The sequence below is a fragment of the Equus caballus genome, chromosome 21, assembly GCF_041296265.1.
Source record: "Equus caballus isolate H_3958 breed thoroughbred chromosome 21, TB-T2T, whole genome shotgun sequence".
Classification (NCBI taxonomy): Eukaryota; Metazoa; Chordata; class Mammalia; order Perissodactyla; family Equidae; genus Equus; species Equus caballus.
Window position 1 is genome coordinate 26,901,100 of NC_091704.1, and position 19,558 is coordinate 26,920,657.

Genomic DNA, 19,558 nt, shown 5'->3' on the forward strand with positions numbered 1-19,558 from the left:
CGGTTGATGGCCATTCACTGTTATATATCCAATAAAGGTTACAGCTGGAAATTCTCAATGGGATCACTCATTTATATAATCACCCCTAGTTTCCCAATCACTACATACCACAAAGGAAATGTCCTGCCAAAGGTTGGCAAAGGTTAGGAGGAGGAAGGAATAGAAATAAGCATTAATATCAAATCATTACATTTCTTTTTTTTTAACCTCAGAACAATCTAGAACTGAACCTCTATCAATTATAAATCATATAATGATTTGGCCATTGCTAATTATATCTGTATGGTGGATTCTGTATCAGTCTTCATTATAATGTAACCATTGTTTGAATAGAATTTAGCAAGATAACTGGACAGTTTATGCCTTAGGATCCTAGCATTCTTTCATCAATGTTCATTTGCATTCTCATCTGTATGCATGAGATTTTCATTGAACTTTAATACTCTTATTGGAACATAACACACTATAATGAGTGTAAAAGTGAGCATGCAAATTAAACTCCCATTAATCACTAAAAGAGACTAAAAGAAGCAGGCAGGAAAAATACTTCATGAAGCATACACTCTTCAAATCTCCACAGGCACTGTAAGTGACTAACACGTTTTTAGAAGCATTGCCAACAGGGGTTAAGGTAAAGGAAACATTTATCACCAGATTCAGAACTAAAATTATGGAAAGGTTATCAACAATCTGCATCCAAAAGATATTATATTAAAAATATATTGTTTATTTAAGGAAAAGACACTGTAATAAAGCTTCATCTTTTAAAAAATGATCTTTGGTAATTCTGAGTGTTGACATATCATAAAGAACTATAAAAATAAGAAATCCACATTTTTTACTGTAAAAATTCTTCATATTACGAAATGAATCATTTTCTGGTTACTGATCCTTAAGTGTATCTTAAGGATATTGTTAGATTTAACTGGCACATTTAAGTTACAAATTTTGTGATGTTATTACTGTTGTTTTTTCTTCATCAGTTTTACAGAGATACAATTTACATACAGTACGGTGAAACCATTGTAAATGTACAATTCCATGAGTTCTGACAAATGTATCCAACCTTGTGACTGGCATCACGATTAGTATATAGAACATTCCCATCACCCCTAAAACTTCCCAAACACCCAACCTAACCCATCCACAGCCCCCACTGAGTAACATACTTTCTGTCACTGTAGATTAGTTTTGCCTTACCTACAATTTCATATAAATGGAATCTTACAGTAAGTACTCTTTTGCATTTAGCTTATTTTACTCAACATAATGTTCTTAAGGGTCATCCATGTTACTCTGTGTAGAGAACAGATTCTTAAGGTAGCCTCCACAACCCTGCCCCTTGGTGTTCACGTCTTTGTATGATCTCTTCCTCCTGAGTGAGGGCAATACCTGTGACTTACTTCTATCTATGAAAATATGGCAAAGGTAATGGGATGTTTGTGACTACACGATTACATAAGATGACAGCATCCATCTTGCTGGAGTCTCTCTCTCCCTTGCTGGCTGTGAGGAAAAAAGTGGCCATGTTGGGGAATCCCATGTGGCAAGACACTGCCAGCGACTTCTAGTAGCTTAGGGTGATCTCAAGCCAACATCAAACAAAATCCTGAAGCTCACAGTCCTACAACTGTAAGGAACCATATGCTGCCAACAACCACACATGTGGGAAGTGGATCCTTCCACATTCGAGCCTCCAGAGGAGAATGCAGCCCTGGCTAATACTTCAATTGCAGCCTTGTGAGACCCTAAGTAGAGAATCCAGCTGGCCTATACTCAGATTCCTGTCCAAAGAAACTGGGAGATGATACATGCGTGTTGTTTTATTTTTATTTTTTTTCTGGGGAAGATTTGCTCTGAGCTAACATTTGGTGCCAATCTTCCTCTTTTTGTATGTGAGCCGCTGCCACAGCATGGCCACTGACAACTAGTGGTGTAGGTCCACACCTGGGAACTGAACCTGGACCGCCAAAGCAGAACATGCTGAACTTAACCACTAGGCCACCAGGGCTGGCCCAAATGTATGTTGTTTTAAGCTGCTAAGTCTGTGGTAATATTGATACGGAGCAACAAAAACAAACACAATGAGCATAGAAAGCAGTTCATTCTTTTTATTGCTGTGTAGCATTCCACTATATGGAAAAATGAAAATGTGTTTAATCCACTCACTTTTTGTTAGATATTTGGGGGGTTTTCAGTTTTTGGCTGTTACGAATAAAGCTGCTATAAGAAATTTAAGTATGAGTACTGGGGTAGACTTATGTCTTCATGTCTCTGGGTAAATACCTAGCAGAATTTCCAGGTTGTAATGGTAAGAATACGTTTAAATTTAGGGCTGCCTCCGTGGCCGAGTGGTTAAGTTTGCGCGCTCCACTTCGGTGGCCCAGGGTTCGCATCCTGGGTGGAGACATGGCACCACTCATTAGGCCATGTTGAGGCGGCATCCCACATGCCACAACTAGAAGGACCCACAATTAAAATATACAACTATGTCTTGAGGGTATTTGGAGAGAAAGAAAAAAAGCAGGGAAAAAAAAATAAATAAATAAAAACCAGAAGATTGGCAACAGTTGTTAGCTCAGGTGCCAATCTTTAAAAAAAAAAAAAGAAGTTGTCTTCTATTGAAAAAAAAAAAAAAGAATATGTTTAAATTTATAAAGAACTGGTAAACTGTTTTCCAAAGTAGTCGTACCACTTTATACTCCAGCCAGAAATTTATGAAAGTTTCAGGTGCTTTACATTCTCATTAACAATTTGCAAGGCCAATCTTTTGAATTCTAACCAGTCTAGTGGTATGCAGTGGTATTTCACTGTGGTTTTAATTAGCATTCCTTGATGACTACTGATGTTACATATCTTCTTTGGTGAAGTGTCTGTTCAAATCTTTTGCCCACTTTTTAAATTCTGATATGTCCTCCTATTATTGCATTGTGAGAGGCTCTTCATATTCTCTGGATAGAAGTTCTATGTCAGTTATGTACTGCAAATTTTCTCCCCAGCTCTCTTGTCATTTGCTCAAAGCTATCTGCTAAGAATAGAATTTTAAAAATTTTGGAGAAGTCCAATTTATCATTGTTTTCTTTTATGTTTGTTGGGGTTTTTCCTGTGCCTTATCTAATTCTTTGACTATCCCATGATTGAAATATTTTGTCCAATGTTGTATTCTAAAAGTTTTAACTTTTACATTTAGATCTATGATCAATTTCCACCTAAGTGTGTAGTGATGATGTGAGGTAAAGAGCAAAGCGTTTTTTTCCATATCAATATCTAGTTATTCAACACTACCTGCTGAAAAGAATTTCCTTTTCCTATTGAAAAATCAATTGACCATATAAGTGTACGAATACCTCTGGACTCTCGGTTTGCTTCCATTAATTTTACATCTATCCTTATAGCAAGATTAAACTGTCCCAATAAATGCAGGTTTTTTTTAAGTTAATTCCTCCAATCATGTTCTTCTTTTTGAAAACTGTTTTAGGTATTCTAGGTTCTTTGCATTTTAATACAAAATTTAGAATCAGTGTATTCATTTCTAAAAAAAAAAAAAGCCTGCTTGTATTTTGATTAGAAATGTATTAGATCTACATATCAATTTGAGGTGAAATAACATCTTTTAAATATTGACTCCTCTAATCTATGATCCATATATTTCTCCAGTTACTTAGGTCTTCTTTAATTTCTCTTAGCAATGCTTTGTATTTTTCAATGTACAAGTCTTAGAGAGAGATATATCTATATATATATATTCTTTTTTTTTTTGAGGAAGATTAGCCCCAAGCTAACATCTGCCACCAATCCTTCTCTTCTTTTGCTAAGGAAGACTGGCCCTGAGCTAACATTCATGCCCATCTTCCTCTACTTTTCATATGTGGGATGCCTGTCACAGCATGGCTTGACAAGCGGTGTGTAGGTCCACACCTGGGATCCAAACCGGCAAACCCTGGGCTGCTAAAGTGGAACATGAGAACTTAACCGCTGAGCCACTGGGCCTGCCCCTTAGAGACATAATTTTATAAATTTATCTCTAAACACTTCATGTTTTTAACGGTATTTTTAATGATATAATTGAAAATGTTCATTAGTAATTAACTGGGTTAATGACAGACAGGATGGTCTAATCTATCTAGAAAGTAATTTTTACCTGACTTTACTCTAAAGTTTTATTCTTACATATTAACGAGTACATGTGATAAGTGAAGCTTAACCTTCCATTAAAAAGAAACACTGGAACAGGGCCTTTCTGTCTCTTCTTATTATATTCTACTTTGCATGCATTTTAGGGTTTTCATCAATAATGTTTTTACTGTTAACACTAAACAAGCTTAAACTTACCAAAAACAACAAAAAAGGAACAAAAATGGAAGATAAGATGTCACCTGAATTATAGAGATATACTTTTTGGGAGGCTCTATATATAAAGAACTACAGATCATGCCATGGGTTAAACTTAAAAGGTTCACTGAAACTTGATAAGACTGTTCAGTAGCTAGTACTATCCCATCTTCCACAGCTCAACCTTTATCTGAGTGTTCTATACATTTGGGAGCAAATGCTCTGATGTGCTGTTCCGTGTCTTTCTTTTAAAATGGGCTATTTTCAGCAAATCAGCAAATACCCAAAATGTCTCTTCCTTATGTACTTTCAATTTAAAATACATTCACTCAACAAATATTGATTGAACTTGCACTTATTTTAAATGTTGAGCTAGGCCCTGAGAATACAATGACGAACAAGGTAAAGACTCTACCCTAAAGAATCTTCAGGTCTAGGGAGAGGAGGTAGATAAGTAGAAAGGGAATATCCCACAGTGTGTTAAGTGTTCTGTTTGAGGGAGGTGCAAAGTGAGATGAAAAACAAAAAAAAAAGGGTGAACATCTGGGGGCGGCCCCACGGTGTAGTGGTTATGTTCTCTGAGTTCCGCTTGGGTGATCCAGGTTCGTGGGTTTGGATTCCTGGTATAAACATGCACCACTTGTCAGCCATGCTGTGGTGGCAATCTACACATAAAATAGAGGAAGACTGGCACAGTTGTTAGTTCAGAGCTAATCTGACAGCGGGGGTGGGGGTGGGCTCAGGGGAGAGACATCCTATTTAGCACTAGGGGGTGAAGGGTGGGGTCAGAAAAGACTTCCAAAGGAATCAATGTTTACGCTAAAACTTGAAGGATAAGTAGGAGTTAGCCAGGTTATTTATGAGGTAGCCAACATAATATTAAGAGTAAAGACTTTGGAGACAGACAATTTGGGTTCAAATCTTGGCTGCAGCTGCTGTTTGTACTTAGGAAGTTATTTAACCTCTTAGTGCTTCATTTGGAGAAATCAAAAGGGAATTTACACAAGTTCTCACCACCACATCCACTTATCTACCTACATCTATGTCCATACACTCTACTTTTCTGCTTTTGCTACTGATGAACTTTCCATGCTCTTGTCAAAAGTCAGCTCTTCCACAAGTGTACCAGATCATGTTCCACCTTGCCTTCTCAAGGACTTTCCCTCTCCTGCATCATTAATGCTTCCTTTTTGACTGGATCTTTCCCATCACTATTACAAAATTCAGCTACTTCTCCTGTCTTTAAAATAAAACACAACAACAAAATTCCTCTCTTGACTTCACTTTCCTCTCCAGGTACTGCCTAAATACCCTCCTTTCTTTTTTCTTTTCTTTTTTTTAAAGATTTTATTTTTTTTTCCTTTTTCTCCCCAAAGCCCCCCAGTACATAGTTGTATATTCTTCGTTGTGGGTCCTTCTAGTTGTGGCATATGGGACGCTGCCTCAGCGTGGTTTGATGAGCAGTGCCATGTCCGCACCGAGGATTCGAACCAATGAAACACTGGGCCGCCTGCAGCGGAGCGTGCGAACTTAACCACTCGGCCACGGGGCCAGCCCCTCTTTTCTTTTTTTTTGAGGAAGATTAGCCCTGCGCTAACATCTGCTACCAATCCTCCTCTTTTTGCTGAGGAAGAGTGGCCCTGAGCTAACATCCACGCCCATCTTCCTCTACTTTCTACGTGGGACACCTACCACAGCATGGCTTGGCAAGCGGTGCCACGTCTGCGCCCAGGATTCGAACAGGTGAACCCCAGGCTGCCGGCTGCCAAAGTGGGAACTGCGCACTTAATCACTGCACCACCGGGCTGGCACCCCGCCTCCTTTCTTTTACAGATAAACTCCTCATAGGCATTGTCTATACTCATTCTCTCTTGCCATTCTTTTTTCTATCAGGCTTTTGTTCCTAACACTCTACATAACTATTTCTGTCAGGATCGCTAACTTCCTGTTCTTAAAGCAAGGAGTTAATTCTCAGTCCTCATTTGACATGGTTGATCACTTTTTCTTCCTTGACATTTGGCTTCCAGTACATGACATTTTTCTTTTTCTCTCCTACTTTGCTGGCTGCTCCTTTTTTGTCTTCATTGTCTCTAAACCTTGGAGTAGCCTAGGGGTCAGTCCTAGAACTCACTTTCTATTTACACTCACTCCCCTTTGTGATCTCATCTAGTTCCCTGGCTTTAAATACCATTTATTTGCTGGTAACTCCTAAATTTTATCTCCAGCCCAAACTTTTCCACTAAATTCCTGGCTTATATACAATTTAATCTCTCTACTTGGATGTCTAATAGACATTTCAAACTTAACATTTCCAAAATTGATCTCATTTCCCCCCTAGATTTGCTCCTCCCACAGCCTTGTCCCTCTCAGTCAACAGCAACTCCATCTTTCCAGGTGAGGCCAAAAAGCTTAAAAGTCGTCACTGACCGCTCTCTCTCTCACATCCCACATTCAATCTGTCAGCAATCCTATTGACTCTACTTTTACAACAGATCCAGAATGCAAGTAGTTCTCTCCACGTCCACTGTTACTCTGGTCCAAGTCACAATTATCCCTGGCTTGAATTATTACAAGAGCCTTCTGTCTCCATGTTTTGCCTATGCCCCCCTCAGTCTCTTTGCAATGCAGCAGCCAGAGTGATCCTGTTAAATATAACTCAAGGCATATGACTACTTTTTTCAAAACGTTCCAGTGGTTTCCAATCTCACCCAGAGTAAAAGCTAGAGTCCTTACAATGCCCTACAAGGGCCTATAAGATTGGGCCCTTTCCTAACCTCATCTGTTACCTTTCCTAACCTTATCTCCTGTTACCTTCCCTCTGGCTCCATTCCAGTCACAATAGCTTCCTTGCTATTCCTTAAAGCCTGAGCATGCTGCCCCCTCAGGGCTTTTGCACTTGCTAGCCAGGAACACTCCTCTGGTAGTATCTGCATGGCCAGCTCCTTCTTCTGCTTTTATTCAAAAGTCATCTTCCAGCAAGGCCTTTTCTGAACACTATTTAAAACTGCAAAACCCTCCCCACCACTCCCTATTCCTTTTCCCTGCTTTATTTTCTGTGGCCATTAACATACCATATAGTTTAATTATCTATCTGGTTTATTGTCTTTCTCCCACCCACTCTCTCACTCCAGAACGTGAGCTCCATGAATGCAGAGGTCTTCAATAGATGCTTAATAAATAAATGAATGAAAAGGGCACAGTGTCTAATAAATACTGTGGGGGGATATGCAGCTTGTGGGTACCAGCTACTAATAAATAACAAATACAATATTCATCTGGACCTGAAAATACTTTAGATTCATTTGGTGTTGACACTATTTGCTTCAAAAGCTGTTTTCTCTTTCCTTTCCTGTACATAGTGCTTTACGTATTTATTTGTATTTTAATTTACTTTTTCATGGTATGGAGTTATTTTTTACATTTAATTGATGTGTAACACTACAAAAATAATTTTGGTTTCAGTGTTTGGTTGATACATTTGTTTTAAGGGTATGCCCCACGGGATAGTTATGCTGAATTACTAGATCAGGACGGAGCCATAAAAAGCATTAGAACTTCATTCTAATTCTCTGAAAGTCTCAAAGGCTGAAAAATGAGGCGCTACCTATTTGTTTATTTATAACTTAATTTATTTCTATAAACATTTTAATTCTATACTATTATTGGAAAAAAATGATAAAGTAGGCTCATTACAAGAAGGCACAAGCATTATTTGAGAACTTCAAATATAGCTTACAACATTGGAAAGTCTGTTAAAATAAGAAAGCTCAATTTCTCCTCCTAGAATTTGCCAGTTTATATTCTGTATTTCTTCAAAAAGTCTCTGGTATCCATCCATTTTTATGTTTTTTGCTCATAGTTCTAGTATTTTCATAGCTAATAGGAGAAATGAAAAGGACATTTCCAGGGAAATATTTACACTCACATGCTGGCATAAAGATAAGTTAAGGTATCATGCTACAGCCACCAGGAAGCAATGGGTCTACTGCTTACAGTGTGTAGCTGTATAACCCAGGCAATTTATCTAACCTTTCTAGACCCTAGATTCCCCATCTATTAAATGAGTATAATTACAGTGTCTACTTCACAGGATTGTTGTAATGATTAAATAATAGAATGATTGTAAAGCAATGGCATAATAGCAGCCATACAGGAAAACACCTGATAAGTGTTAAGTGATATATAAGATAGGCATTGGTATTTTACTTAAGGTTCTTTCAGTTGCAAATAACAAAAGCTAACTCAAGCTAGGTTTCATGTATTCAATATATATTTATTGAGCACTTACTATGCACCTTCCTATGTGCCAGGCACTAGGCTAAGAACTGGGAAGGAAAAAGGAGAACTTTATAACAAGGATATGGGGTGTCACTTAGAACTCAAAGGCAAACTTACAGTTGAACTTCATTCAGAAAGAAATGGAACTGGGAACTGGAAAGCTAGAAACCTATGAAATATTCTCTGTCTCACTATCTACTTCTCTTTATAGATTTGTTTCCATTTTCTTCTTAGTTGATGAGTTTTTTCGGCAACAAAGCTTAGATAATGGATAGCAGATAACCACCCACAAGCTACCAAGTTCATGTATTCTGAGAGACTGATGGCTACTGTTTTCTCTTTGATCTTTTGCCTTAATTCCAAAGTCCTGATAGGATCAAGTGTCCATTCTTATCTAAACAAGGGGTCAGCTAAGAAGGTCAGTGTAAGTTGAACAAACATTCCAAATAGTATCTACAGCAAGTATTACCCATAATTTATAAAAGAAGAAACTAAGACTTAGAAGTATGAGCTACTTTCCCAAGTTCATGTGGGTAGTGAGTGCCAGAAACAAGATTCAAATCATGTTTGTGCAAGTGTAGGATCAACAAACGAGAGTGAGAGCCTCCTTCAATTTTGCATCTTAGAAGCTTTGCTCACCTCACCCTAGTCCCAGTTCTGCTAATACTTAATAGTTCTTTTCACTATCCATGTGTTCCCTTACTAAAATGTGACAGCTTCACAACTTTCAAAGAAACGCAATGTTTAAAAAATTTTCACAGATTCAGTTTGTAAAGTTTTTGCAAAGAGAATAAAAATGTAATTATATATGCTCTCATTGATTTTGTAGTTAAACAATTTGCCTTCCAGAAGATACTACTAAAAGCAAAAACTTACCTTCCCATTCTGTTGGGATATCCCCTACTTCATAGTCTACTTCTCTTTTGTTTGCTGCCTCTACAATTCTTCTCTCTCTAACAGTGTGTCCTATAAGACAAAAGTGATTATTACATTTTTAATACATGATACAGTAGTTACTAGAAGTAATATTTTCTCTTTTGATATTGCACACCTCCTCATATGGTAGAAACATTAACAGGAAAAAGAAGAGACTTCATTTAGAATTAGGTATGTTAGAAAAAGCAATTTCTGAACTACTGCAAAAGTTTTACATTTCCTACCATAGTATGCAAAATTAATTTTGGTAGAGTAAATCTAGATTCTGTGTACAGAAAAAGAACAACTAATTACTCTGTAGGGCAATAATGGCTAAAAAAACATAAAAACATTTTAATAATCAACAGACTGTTCAACTCTTTCAAACTCTCTAAGTATATATATTAGAGGGGTCAATGGCTGCTGCTACTGCGACATTCATGGCCCCTACTAAGTACAAGTGTGTAATGGACCATAAGACCCTGCTGTCACCCTTTCCCCACAGTACACTGGCAAGGGAACCAAGTCATAGGTTGGATTCTGTGGCCCATCTGAGCGACTACCTGTCAAGGGAATCTAAATGAAAAGGGACAGAAACTGGCGAGTTTTGGGTATGGTGCTTCATGTGTGAGATCAACATCTGGAGCAGGATGGTAGCAATGTAGAAAACAAGAAAGCAGGGAGAGTAGTAAAGAAAAATGTGAAGAATGGTCAGAGATGGAATGAGAATGACTGCTGCTTATACTTCTCAGTAATAAAAAGTTGATTAGTGTGTTTTTTTTAAGTTCATAAAGAAGGGCTAAAGCTATTTGGTATTTTCTGCTTTTTTCAGAAAGTCTTGATCATATCCTTCAAAGCAGCTTTGTCAAAATGGTGGTTTCAAAACATGTTCCTTTGACATTGAACCTTTAGCCTAGGAAAACCAGGTAAGCTTTTCTACTTCCCCATAGTTAACGTGTGCCTGCCTACTCCAGGGAATCTTAGCTGAAACAGAGAAGACATTGGTCAGTAATGAGGGAGGGAGCATGGCTTAACAATGATCAGACCAGTAAGGGAGAGAAATCTGGGCCTCATAAAATGCTACTTTCTCTTCACACTTTTAGGCCAACCTTACACTATGCTAAACAGACTGAGTACAAAAAGGAACTGATCTTATTGCCTGAAAATCTCTTTCCTACACTACCTGAAATTCTACTAACTAAAAATTCCTTCAATTGCAGACAAGGAAATTCCTGAGAGTTACTGTGCAGTAGAAAAGAATCCACAAAAGTGTAGCCTCAGAAGAGTGAGTGGCTAGTTTTACTTCCTCTGCCTTAGTAAGCGAAAGGCTGGGGTTTCATAGACAAGCCATTAATGGTTAATAACTCTGCAGTATGAAGTCAGGGAATCTCTGCATTTCATTACGGACTCATTTAATCAGGTTGATTTAATCCTAACAGAGGTTTCCCAAGTGTTATAAGGAGGAGTTCCCTTTTGCTTATCTTATCCAATAAAGATACAGTAGGGCAAGGGATAAGTAGAATTTTTGGGTTGTAGGGCCAAGGGTCAGGGCAACAGGAGCCTATAACAATGACAGCTACATTACTCTCATGGTAGAGGCTCAATATATGTAGCTATATTTTCACTAAAATGCTATTTATATCCACATATGTAAACACATCATAATAATGAGTTACCATAAATTTAGCATGTCCTGAAGTATGTTTCTATGACAATTTTCAAAATGTTTGAAAGAGTCAAAATACCTGTGTCTTGATATAGTCCTTATCTAAACACCAACATGAGGGCCGGCCCCCTGGCTGAATGGTTAAGTTCATGCGCTCTGCTTCAAACCAGGGTTTCACTGGTTTGGATCCTGGGCGCGGACATGGCGCCGCTCATCAAGCCATGTTGAGGTGGTGTCCCACGTGCCACAACTAGAAGGACCTACAACTAGAATATACAACTATGTACTGGGGGCTTTGGGGAGAAGAAGAAGAAGGAGGAAAAATAAAAAAATAAAAATAAAAAAATACCAAGATATATGTCCTTTCAGCAATAACTAGCACTGAAAGGACAACTATCACCTAAAATACAAAATGCTAACAAATGGGCTTCTGAAAGTCTGTGTGGGTTCTACAAACTTTTAAATGTACATCAACAAAATTTAGCATATGGAGAGAGGATAGAGAGGTCTAACATTCCCAGTAGCACTACTAAATGCATATACATTACAGGTATATCTATATGTCTGTGACACAAAACTTAACTTTTTATTCCTATCCTCAGGTCTAAAAATTTCAGTTAAGATCTCCTAAAATTTTTAAAAATGAAAAGTCATACTTATTTGTGTGTATATGGAAAGACAGGAAGAGTAATTTCATGAGTTAGGAGGCATACCTCGTGTTACTGTGCTTTGTTTTATTGCATTTCACAAAAACTGCATTTTTTACAAGAACCTCCACCAGCAAAAAGATTATGGTTCGCTGAAGGCTCAGATAGTGGTTAGCATTATTCAGCAAAAGAGTATTTTTTAATTAAGGTATGTACATTGGTTTTTTTAAAGATATAATGCTATTGCACATTTAGTAGACTACAGTATGGCATAAATATAACTTCTACATGCACTGGGAAACCAAAAAATTTGTGACTCACAAATTTGCGGTGGTCTGGAACTGAACACACAATATCTCCAAGTTATGCCTTTAAGTGATTCCTTGATAATTGAAAAAAACCTTTGTTTACAAATAGATCGTACACATCTTTAGAAATATAAAATAAGGTCATTAGTTTATTGAATAAATTCTTTGCAATCAGATATGTTTCTTTTCCCCATATAGTTTTAAAACTACTCCATTCTTTGGAATAAATCCTACTTGTACAATTTTTACGAATTAGGAATAAAATTCATGCCTCCCACTGAATAAGAAATTATGCACAAACTGTACACTTACTCATACTAATATGCTTTGATACAACAGTTGTAAAGACAATCCTACTTATCATAGCAAAAAAATATTCCATCCCAGTAAACACAGCAAATTTAAGTACCTGCTCAAGTGTCAAAATTTTATGGTCTAATTTACATTTAAAAATTAACTTAATAACAAAGACATTTAATGTACGTGTAGGTTTAATACGTCCTAACATAACAATAAACAATTGAAGGTTGTGTACTCAATGAGCATTATCAAATAAAACAATGCATAGTTGTTTTACTTAATATTAAACATTAGATTTAATTAAAACACTCAAAATAAAAGTTTGAGTTCAGGTAGATTGTAATTGTCAATGGTGTATGGATTTAAAGACTGTAGAAGTAACATATTATTTCCCAAACTTATAAATTTTAAAGCTAGCTGCCATTAAGCTAATTGCCCTGGGAGGGCAGGATTTCCTATTCCTTGTTTAGAGAACTATGGAATCCATTTAGTTAAAAAAAGGAAAAAAAGACAAGATCTCCAGGTATTGGGTAGATGACAGATTTACGTAAAAGATAGATTTCACCTGTTCCACTGAGCTTCTGGGATAGAGTATGGGAATCCTGGACACAGATATGGGAAGAAGGATCTAGAGCAGAGAGTCCTAAACTTCAGTCACTCAAGTACCAGCTTTGCAATTTTTGTCAGACCTTATGGTATTATATCCTTAATATTCTTCCTTAATTTGACTTGCTTCTTTCTTCAATATTCACTTTCACCTTGCCCTAAAAAACACCCATGAGTGGCCGGCCCAGTGGCGTAGTCGTTAAGTTTGCGTGTTCTGCTTTGGTGGCCCAGGGTTCATGGGCTTGTATCCCGAGTATGGACATACACACTGCTCATTAAGCCATGCTGTGGTGGCATCCCACAAATAAAATAGAGGAAGATTGGCACAGATGTTAGCACAGGGCCAATCTTCCTCACCAAAAAACCCCCAAAACAACACCCATGAAATCACTGACTTATTATACTATTAATATTTAATAGTATTAATATACTTAATATACTATTAGTATTTTTTGTTCAAACATACATAAAATAGATATATATCTTAAAAATTTAAGAGATTGTCTTTGTACCACATGACGTCATCTTGCAGACTCTGCTTAGGAAACCACACTGGTCTTAGCAAACGGCCCAGCAACACATATGGTGATACATGGCATAGGAATAAACATAACCAGTAAGAAATTCCCATAGATGGGAAATGGCTGATGAATATCAAAGTCTTGCATGTATTGTGTTTACCCTCATTTCATAAACTCTTATGTTATGTACAACAATCTTATGTTAGGTTTGAAAGAAGAGAGCAGAGGTCCTAGAATTCCAGGGGTGACTACAAGAAAAATAAATAGCTAAAATTTATGGCAAGTTTACCATGTGCCACACATTGAAAAAAGTTGTAACTTTGTATGGGTAATTTAACTTAAATTTGACAATTCTGTGAGGTAGTATTATTCCTTCATTTTATAAATAAAGAGACAGGCCTAAGAGTACTTAAGAAATTTACTTCAGGTCACACGCTAGCCAACAGCAGTCAGGACTTGAACACAGGTCTTCTAACACAGATCCTAGACACTTACTCACTAAGCTAAGTTGCCAGACTTTAAGACATCTACAAATGTTACATCTGTAAATATACTACATTTCAGTTAGTAAAGTACAAGGGCTTAGCTAAAAGCAAAAGTAACTGCCATTTCCCAGAATATTAAAAATCAACTCCTTCTCTCCAAGAAAGAAGAAAGAAAAACCACTGCCTTTCATTAGAAAACCACTGTTTTCTCCAATGTAGAAAACATCATAAATCATTTAATATGACAATTCTAACAATCACTTAACTTTCAATAAACATTCACTGAAGAAAATCTGGAAAATACAGAAAAATAAAAGAAGAAATAAAAATCATCCATAACCTCACTACCCAGAAAATCATTATTAACACTTTATTAAATCTCCTTTCAGACTTTTATCAATAGATTATAAATGTGCAAACACTTACATATACACATATTTATAAGATTAACACATTTGACCCTTTTCCCACTACTCAGAAAATATGAAGTTTCTCATGTTGTTATTCCATAACTTAAAAAGATTAATATTCAGTTTCCAAACATGTTCTGACATTCTGAGGAAGGAAACTCTGTAAGTGGGTATAATAACATTTCTTTTGTTCAATTGTGTTTTAAATGTAAAGAGAAAAATAAAAGAGCTTGTCTTTAAAAATATGCAATAAAGCAAGTTAAGAAAATACTAAAGGAAAATTTACGCCAATTAAGTATCAGGTATGCCATGGAAAGTAAGTTTACAAATGAAGGCACAACTACAAATCAGGAGAGCAAGAGGTAAAGTGCAGCGATCCATTTCATATCCTGGGCATCAGAGGAGTTCTCTCTGCTGAGAGACAAAAATCCATCGTGGGAAAAGTCTTCCGGCCTTTCCCTCCACCCCCATCTTTGCTATTTCTGACCTAGAAGAAAGATGAAGCAATACTGGGGAGAGGAAAAATGCTTTGAGGAATTCTCTGAAGTTAATGATTACCTTCCAGAGAAAAGGGGTTCATTAAAGACACCAAGCACCACTGGTGGAAGGAGAAAGCTGAGATATTCTCTACTCTCAGATGAAGTTTCTGCAAGAGAATAATCAGAGTAAATCTTGTTGAGAGGCAAAGAACTGATTAAACACCTGGGACTTTTTGATATTTTAAGCACAATTTTCAGGATGTAGATTTTATGGTCAGTCCTGTGATATTTTCCCTAAGAATTTAAAATTCATTTACTTTTTGAATCGGCTTTATAAGCCCAAGTGTGAAAATCGCCCTCCCATTTCAGTATCTTGGCCATTCAGTTATCCCCCCGGTGGCAAACATGATGATCAATTTCTGAAGTAATCTCCTAGGGATAGGTTATAGATATACAAGCAAATCTATTTGTAGGAAAATTTTTCTTTTTAGGACACAAACAGTAGCATACCGATTGTTATGGACTAAATGTTGTGTACCTCCAACAGGCATATGTTGAAATCTTAAGCGACAGTGTGATGCTATTAGGAGGTGGGGACTTTTGGCAAGTGTTTAGGTCATAAGGGTGGAGCCCTCATGAATGAGATTAGTGCCCTTAGAAAACAGATACCAGACAGCTCTCTGCGCTCCACCATGTGGGAATACAACAAGAAGACAGCAACCTACAAGCCAGGAAGAAGGTCCTCACTAGACATCAGATCTGCTAGAACTTTGATCTTGGACTTCCCAGCCTCTGCAACTGTGAGAAATAAATGTTTGTTGTCTAAGTCACCCACGCTATAGTAATTTGTTATAGCAGCCCGAGCAGACTAAGATACCAATTGTACTGTTTTGTACTTTGTTTTTTTATGCCTTAATAACTTACCTTGGAAATTTTTACAAGAGTATAAAAAGATCTCTGTCATAATTTTCAGTAAACATGAATAGTACACAGAATGGGTATATCATAATTTTTTAAACCAGTTCTTTATCAGTAGAAGAAAGGAAATAATAAAAATCAGAGCAGAAATAAATGAAACAGAGACTAAAAAAACAATAGAAAAAAAAACCCAATGAAACTAAGAGCTGGTTATTTGAAAAGATAAACAAAATTGACAAACCTTTACCTAGACTCACCAAGAAAAAAAGAAAGAAGGCTCAAATAAATAAAATCAGAAATGAAAGAGGAGAAATTACAACAGACACTTCAGAAATACAAAAGATTATAAGAGAATACTAAGAAAAGCTATATGCCAACAAATTGGATAATGCAGAGGAAATGGATAAATTCTTAGAATCATACAACCATCCAAAAGTGAATCAATAGGAAATGGAGAATTTGAATAGACCAATTGCCAGTAAGGAGATCGAAACAGTAATCAAAAACCTCCCATAAAATAAAAGTCTAGGACCAGACAGCTTCCCTGGTGGATTCCAGCAAACTTTCAAAGAAAACAGTATCTATCCTTCTCAAACTCTTCCCAAAAACTGAAGAGGAGGGGAAGCTTCCTAACTCATTTTACAAGGCCAAGATTACCCTAATACCAAAAGACAAGTACAACACAAAAAAAGAAAATTACAGGCCAATATTACTAATGGACATCGATGCAAAAATCCTCAACAAAATATTAGCAAATCGAATACAATCCATTAAAAAGATCATACACATTCAAAGAAGATTTAATACCCATCCTTCTCAAACTATCCCAAAAAGTTGAAGAAGATGGAACACTTCCTAACACATTTTATGAGGTCAACATCACTCTGATTCCAAAGCCAAACAAGGACAACACAAAGAAGGAAAACTAGAGGCCAACATTGCAGGTGAACAAAGGTGCAAAAATCCTCAGTAAAATATTGGCAAACCAAATACAGCAATACATTAAAAGGATCAAAGACCGTGATGAAGTGAGATTTATAGCAGGGACACAGGGAAGGTTCAACATCCACAAATCAACGTGATACACCACATTAACGAAATGAGGAATAAAAACCACATGATCATCTCAATAGATGCAAAGAAAGCATTTGATAAGATACAGCATCCATTTATGATAAAAACTCTAAATAAAATGAGTACAGAAGGAAAGTACCTCAACATAATAAAGGCCATATATGACAAACCCACAGCAAATATCATTCTCAATGGAGAAAAACTGAAAGTTATCCCTCTAAGAACAGGAACCAGACAAGGATGCCCACTTTCGCCACTCCTACTTAACATAGTATGGGAAGTCCTAGCCAGAACAATCAATCAAGAGAAAGAAATAAAAGTGTTTCAAATTGGAAAGGAAGACGTGAAACTGTCAATATTTACAGATGACATCATTTTATATACAGAAAACTCTAAAGAATTCATCAAAAAAATTTTAGAAATAATAAATGAATATGGCAAAGTTGTAGGATACAAAATCAACATACAAGTGTTTCTATATACTAACAACAAAGCAGCAGAAAGAGAAAGTAAGAATATAATCCTGGGGCCGGCCCAGTGGCGTAGTGGTTAAATTCACGTACTCCGCTTCAGCGGCCTGGGGTTTGCAGGTGTGGATCCCAGGCGGGGACTTGCACACTGCTTATCCAGCCATGATGTTGCAGTGTGCCGCATACAAAAAACAGAGGAAGATGGCACAGATGTTAGCTCAGTGACAATCTTCCTCAAGCAAAAAGAGGTGGATTGGCAACAGATGTTAGCTCAGGGCCAAACTTCCTCACCCGCCTTCCCCCCAAAAGAATACAATCCCATTTACCATTGCAACAAAAAAAATTTAAAATACCTAGGAATAAATTTAACCAAAGAGGTGAAAGACCTGTACACTGAAAACTGTAAACATTGTTGCAAGAAACTGAAGACACAAAGAAATGGAAAGATATCCCACACTCTTAGATGGGAAGAACTAACACAGTTAAAATGTCCATACTTCCTAAAGCAATCTATAGAGTTGATGCACTCTCTATCAAAGTTGTAATGACATTTTTCACAGAAATAAAACAAAGAATCCTAAAATTTATATGGAACAACAAAAGACCCCAAAGAGCCAGAGGAATTTTGAGAGAAAATAACAAATGTGGAGGTATCACATTCCTTGATTTCAAAATATACCACAAAACTATAGTAATCAAAACAGCATGGTACTGGCACAAAAACAGACACACAGATCAATGGAACAGAATGGAGAGCCCAGAAATAAACCCACACCTCTATGGACAGCTAATTTTCGGCAAGGGAGCCAAGAACATACAATGGAGAAAGGAAAGTCTCTTCAACAAATGGTGATGGGAAAAGTGGACAGCCACATGCAAAAGAATGAAAGTAGACCATCACCTTACACCATACACAAAAATCAACTCAAAATGGATTAAAGACTTGAATGTAAGACCTGAAACTATAAAACTTCTAGAAGAAAACACAGGCAGTACCCTCTTCAACATTGGTCTTAGCAGTATCTTTTTGAATACTATGTCTCTCCAGGCAAGAAAAAATAAACAAATGGACTACATCAAACTAAAAAGCTTCTGCAAAGCAAAGGAAACCAATAAGATGAAAAGATAACCTAACAACTGGGAGAAGATATCTGCAAATCATATATCTGATAAGGGGTTAATATCCAAAATATATAAAGAACTTGCACATCTCAACAAGAAAAAAACTAACAACCCAGTTAAAAAACGGGCAAAAAATCTGAACAGACATTTCTCCAAAGAAGATATACATGGCCAATAGGCATGAGAAAAGATGTCCAACATCATTACTTATTAGGGAAATGCAAATCAAAACTACAATGAAATAGCACCTCACACCCAACAGAATGGCTATAATTAATAAGAAATAACAACTGTTGGAGAGGATGTGGAGACAAGGGAACTCTTATACCCTGCTGGTCAGAGTGCAAACTGGGGTAATCACTATGGAAGACAGTAGGTAGATGCCTCAAAAAATTAAGAATAGAACTACCACACAATCCAGCTATTCCACTGCTGGATATTTATCCAAAGAACACGAAAACATGAATGCATAGAGATAGATGCACTGTTATGTTCACTGTGGCATTATTCACAGCAGCCAAGACTTGGAAGCAATCTAGATGCCCATCAAGGGACAAATGAATAAAGATGGTGTGGTATATATACACAATGGAATACTATTCAGCCATAAAAAGATGAATTTTTGCCATTTTCAACAACATGGATGGACCTTGAAGGTATTATGCTAAGCAAAATAAGTCAGAGGCAAAGAGTCAAATACATATGATCTCACTCATAAATAGAAGATAACAACAACAACAAACGAACACACAGAGACAGAGAATGGATTGGTGATTACCAGAGGGGAAGGGGGGAGGAGAGAGGGTTAGAGGGGTGATTAGGCACATATGTGTGGTGATAGACGGTAATTAGTCTCTGGGTGATGAACATGATATAATCTACACAGAAATTGAAATATAATGATGTACATCTAAAATTTATATGTTATAAATCAATGTTACCTCAATTAAAAAAAGCTCTATTTCATACTGTTCACAATTTTGTTTAGAGTAATATGATCATTGTAGAAGCCAAATGATAACTTATT

The 19,558-nt window shown here is 36.8% G+C and overlaps 1 protein-coding gene across 4 annotated transcripts in view; it reads right to left on the reverse strand.

The window, feature by feature from the left end:
• NDUFAF2 (NADH:ubiquinone oxidoreductase complex assembly factor 2) overlaps positions 1–19,558 on the reverse strand; it is a 145,763-nt gene that overhangs the window by 47,035 nt on the left and 79,170 nt on the right. For all 4 annotated transcript variants that reach the window (XM_001494417.7, XM_005604237.4, XM_023625640.2 and 1 more), the window contains exon 2: positions 9,487–9,576. In XM_001494417.7, coding sequence (XP_001494467.3) covers positions 9,487–9,576 — 90 coding nt within the window. The remainder of the gene's footprint in view (positions 1–9,486; positions 9,577–19,558) is intronic.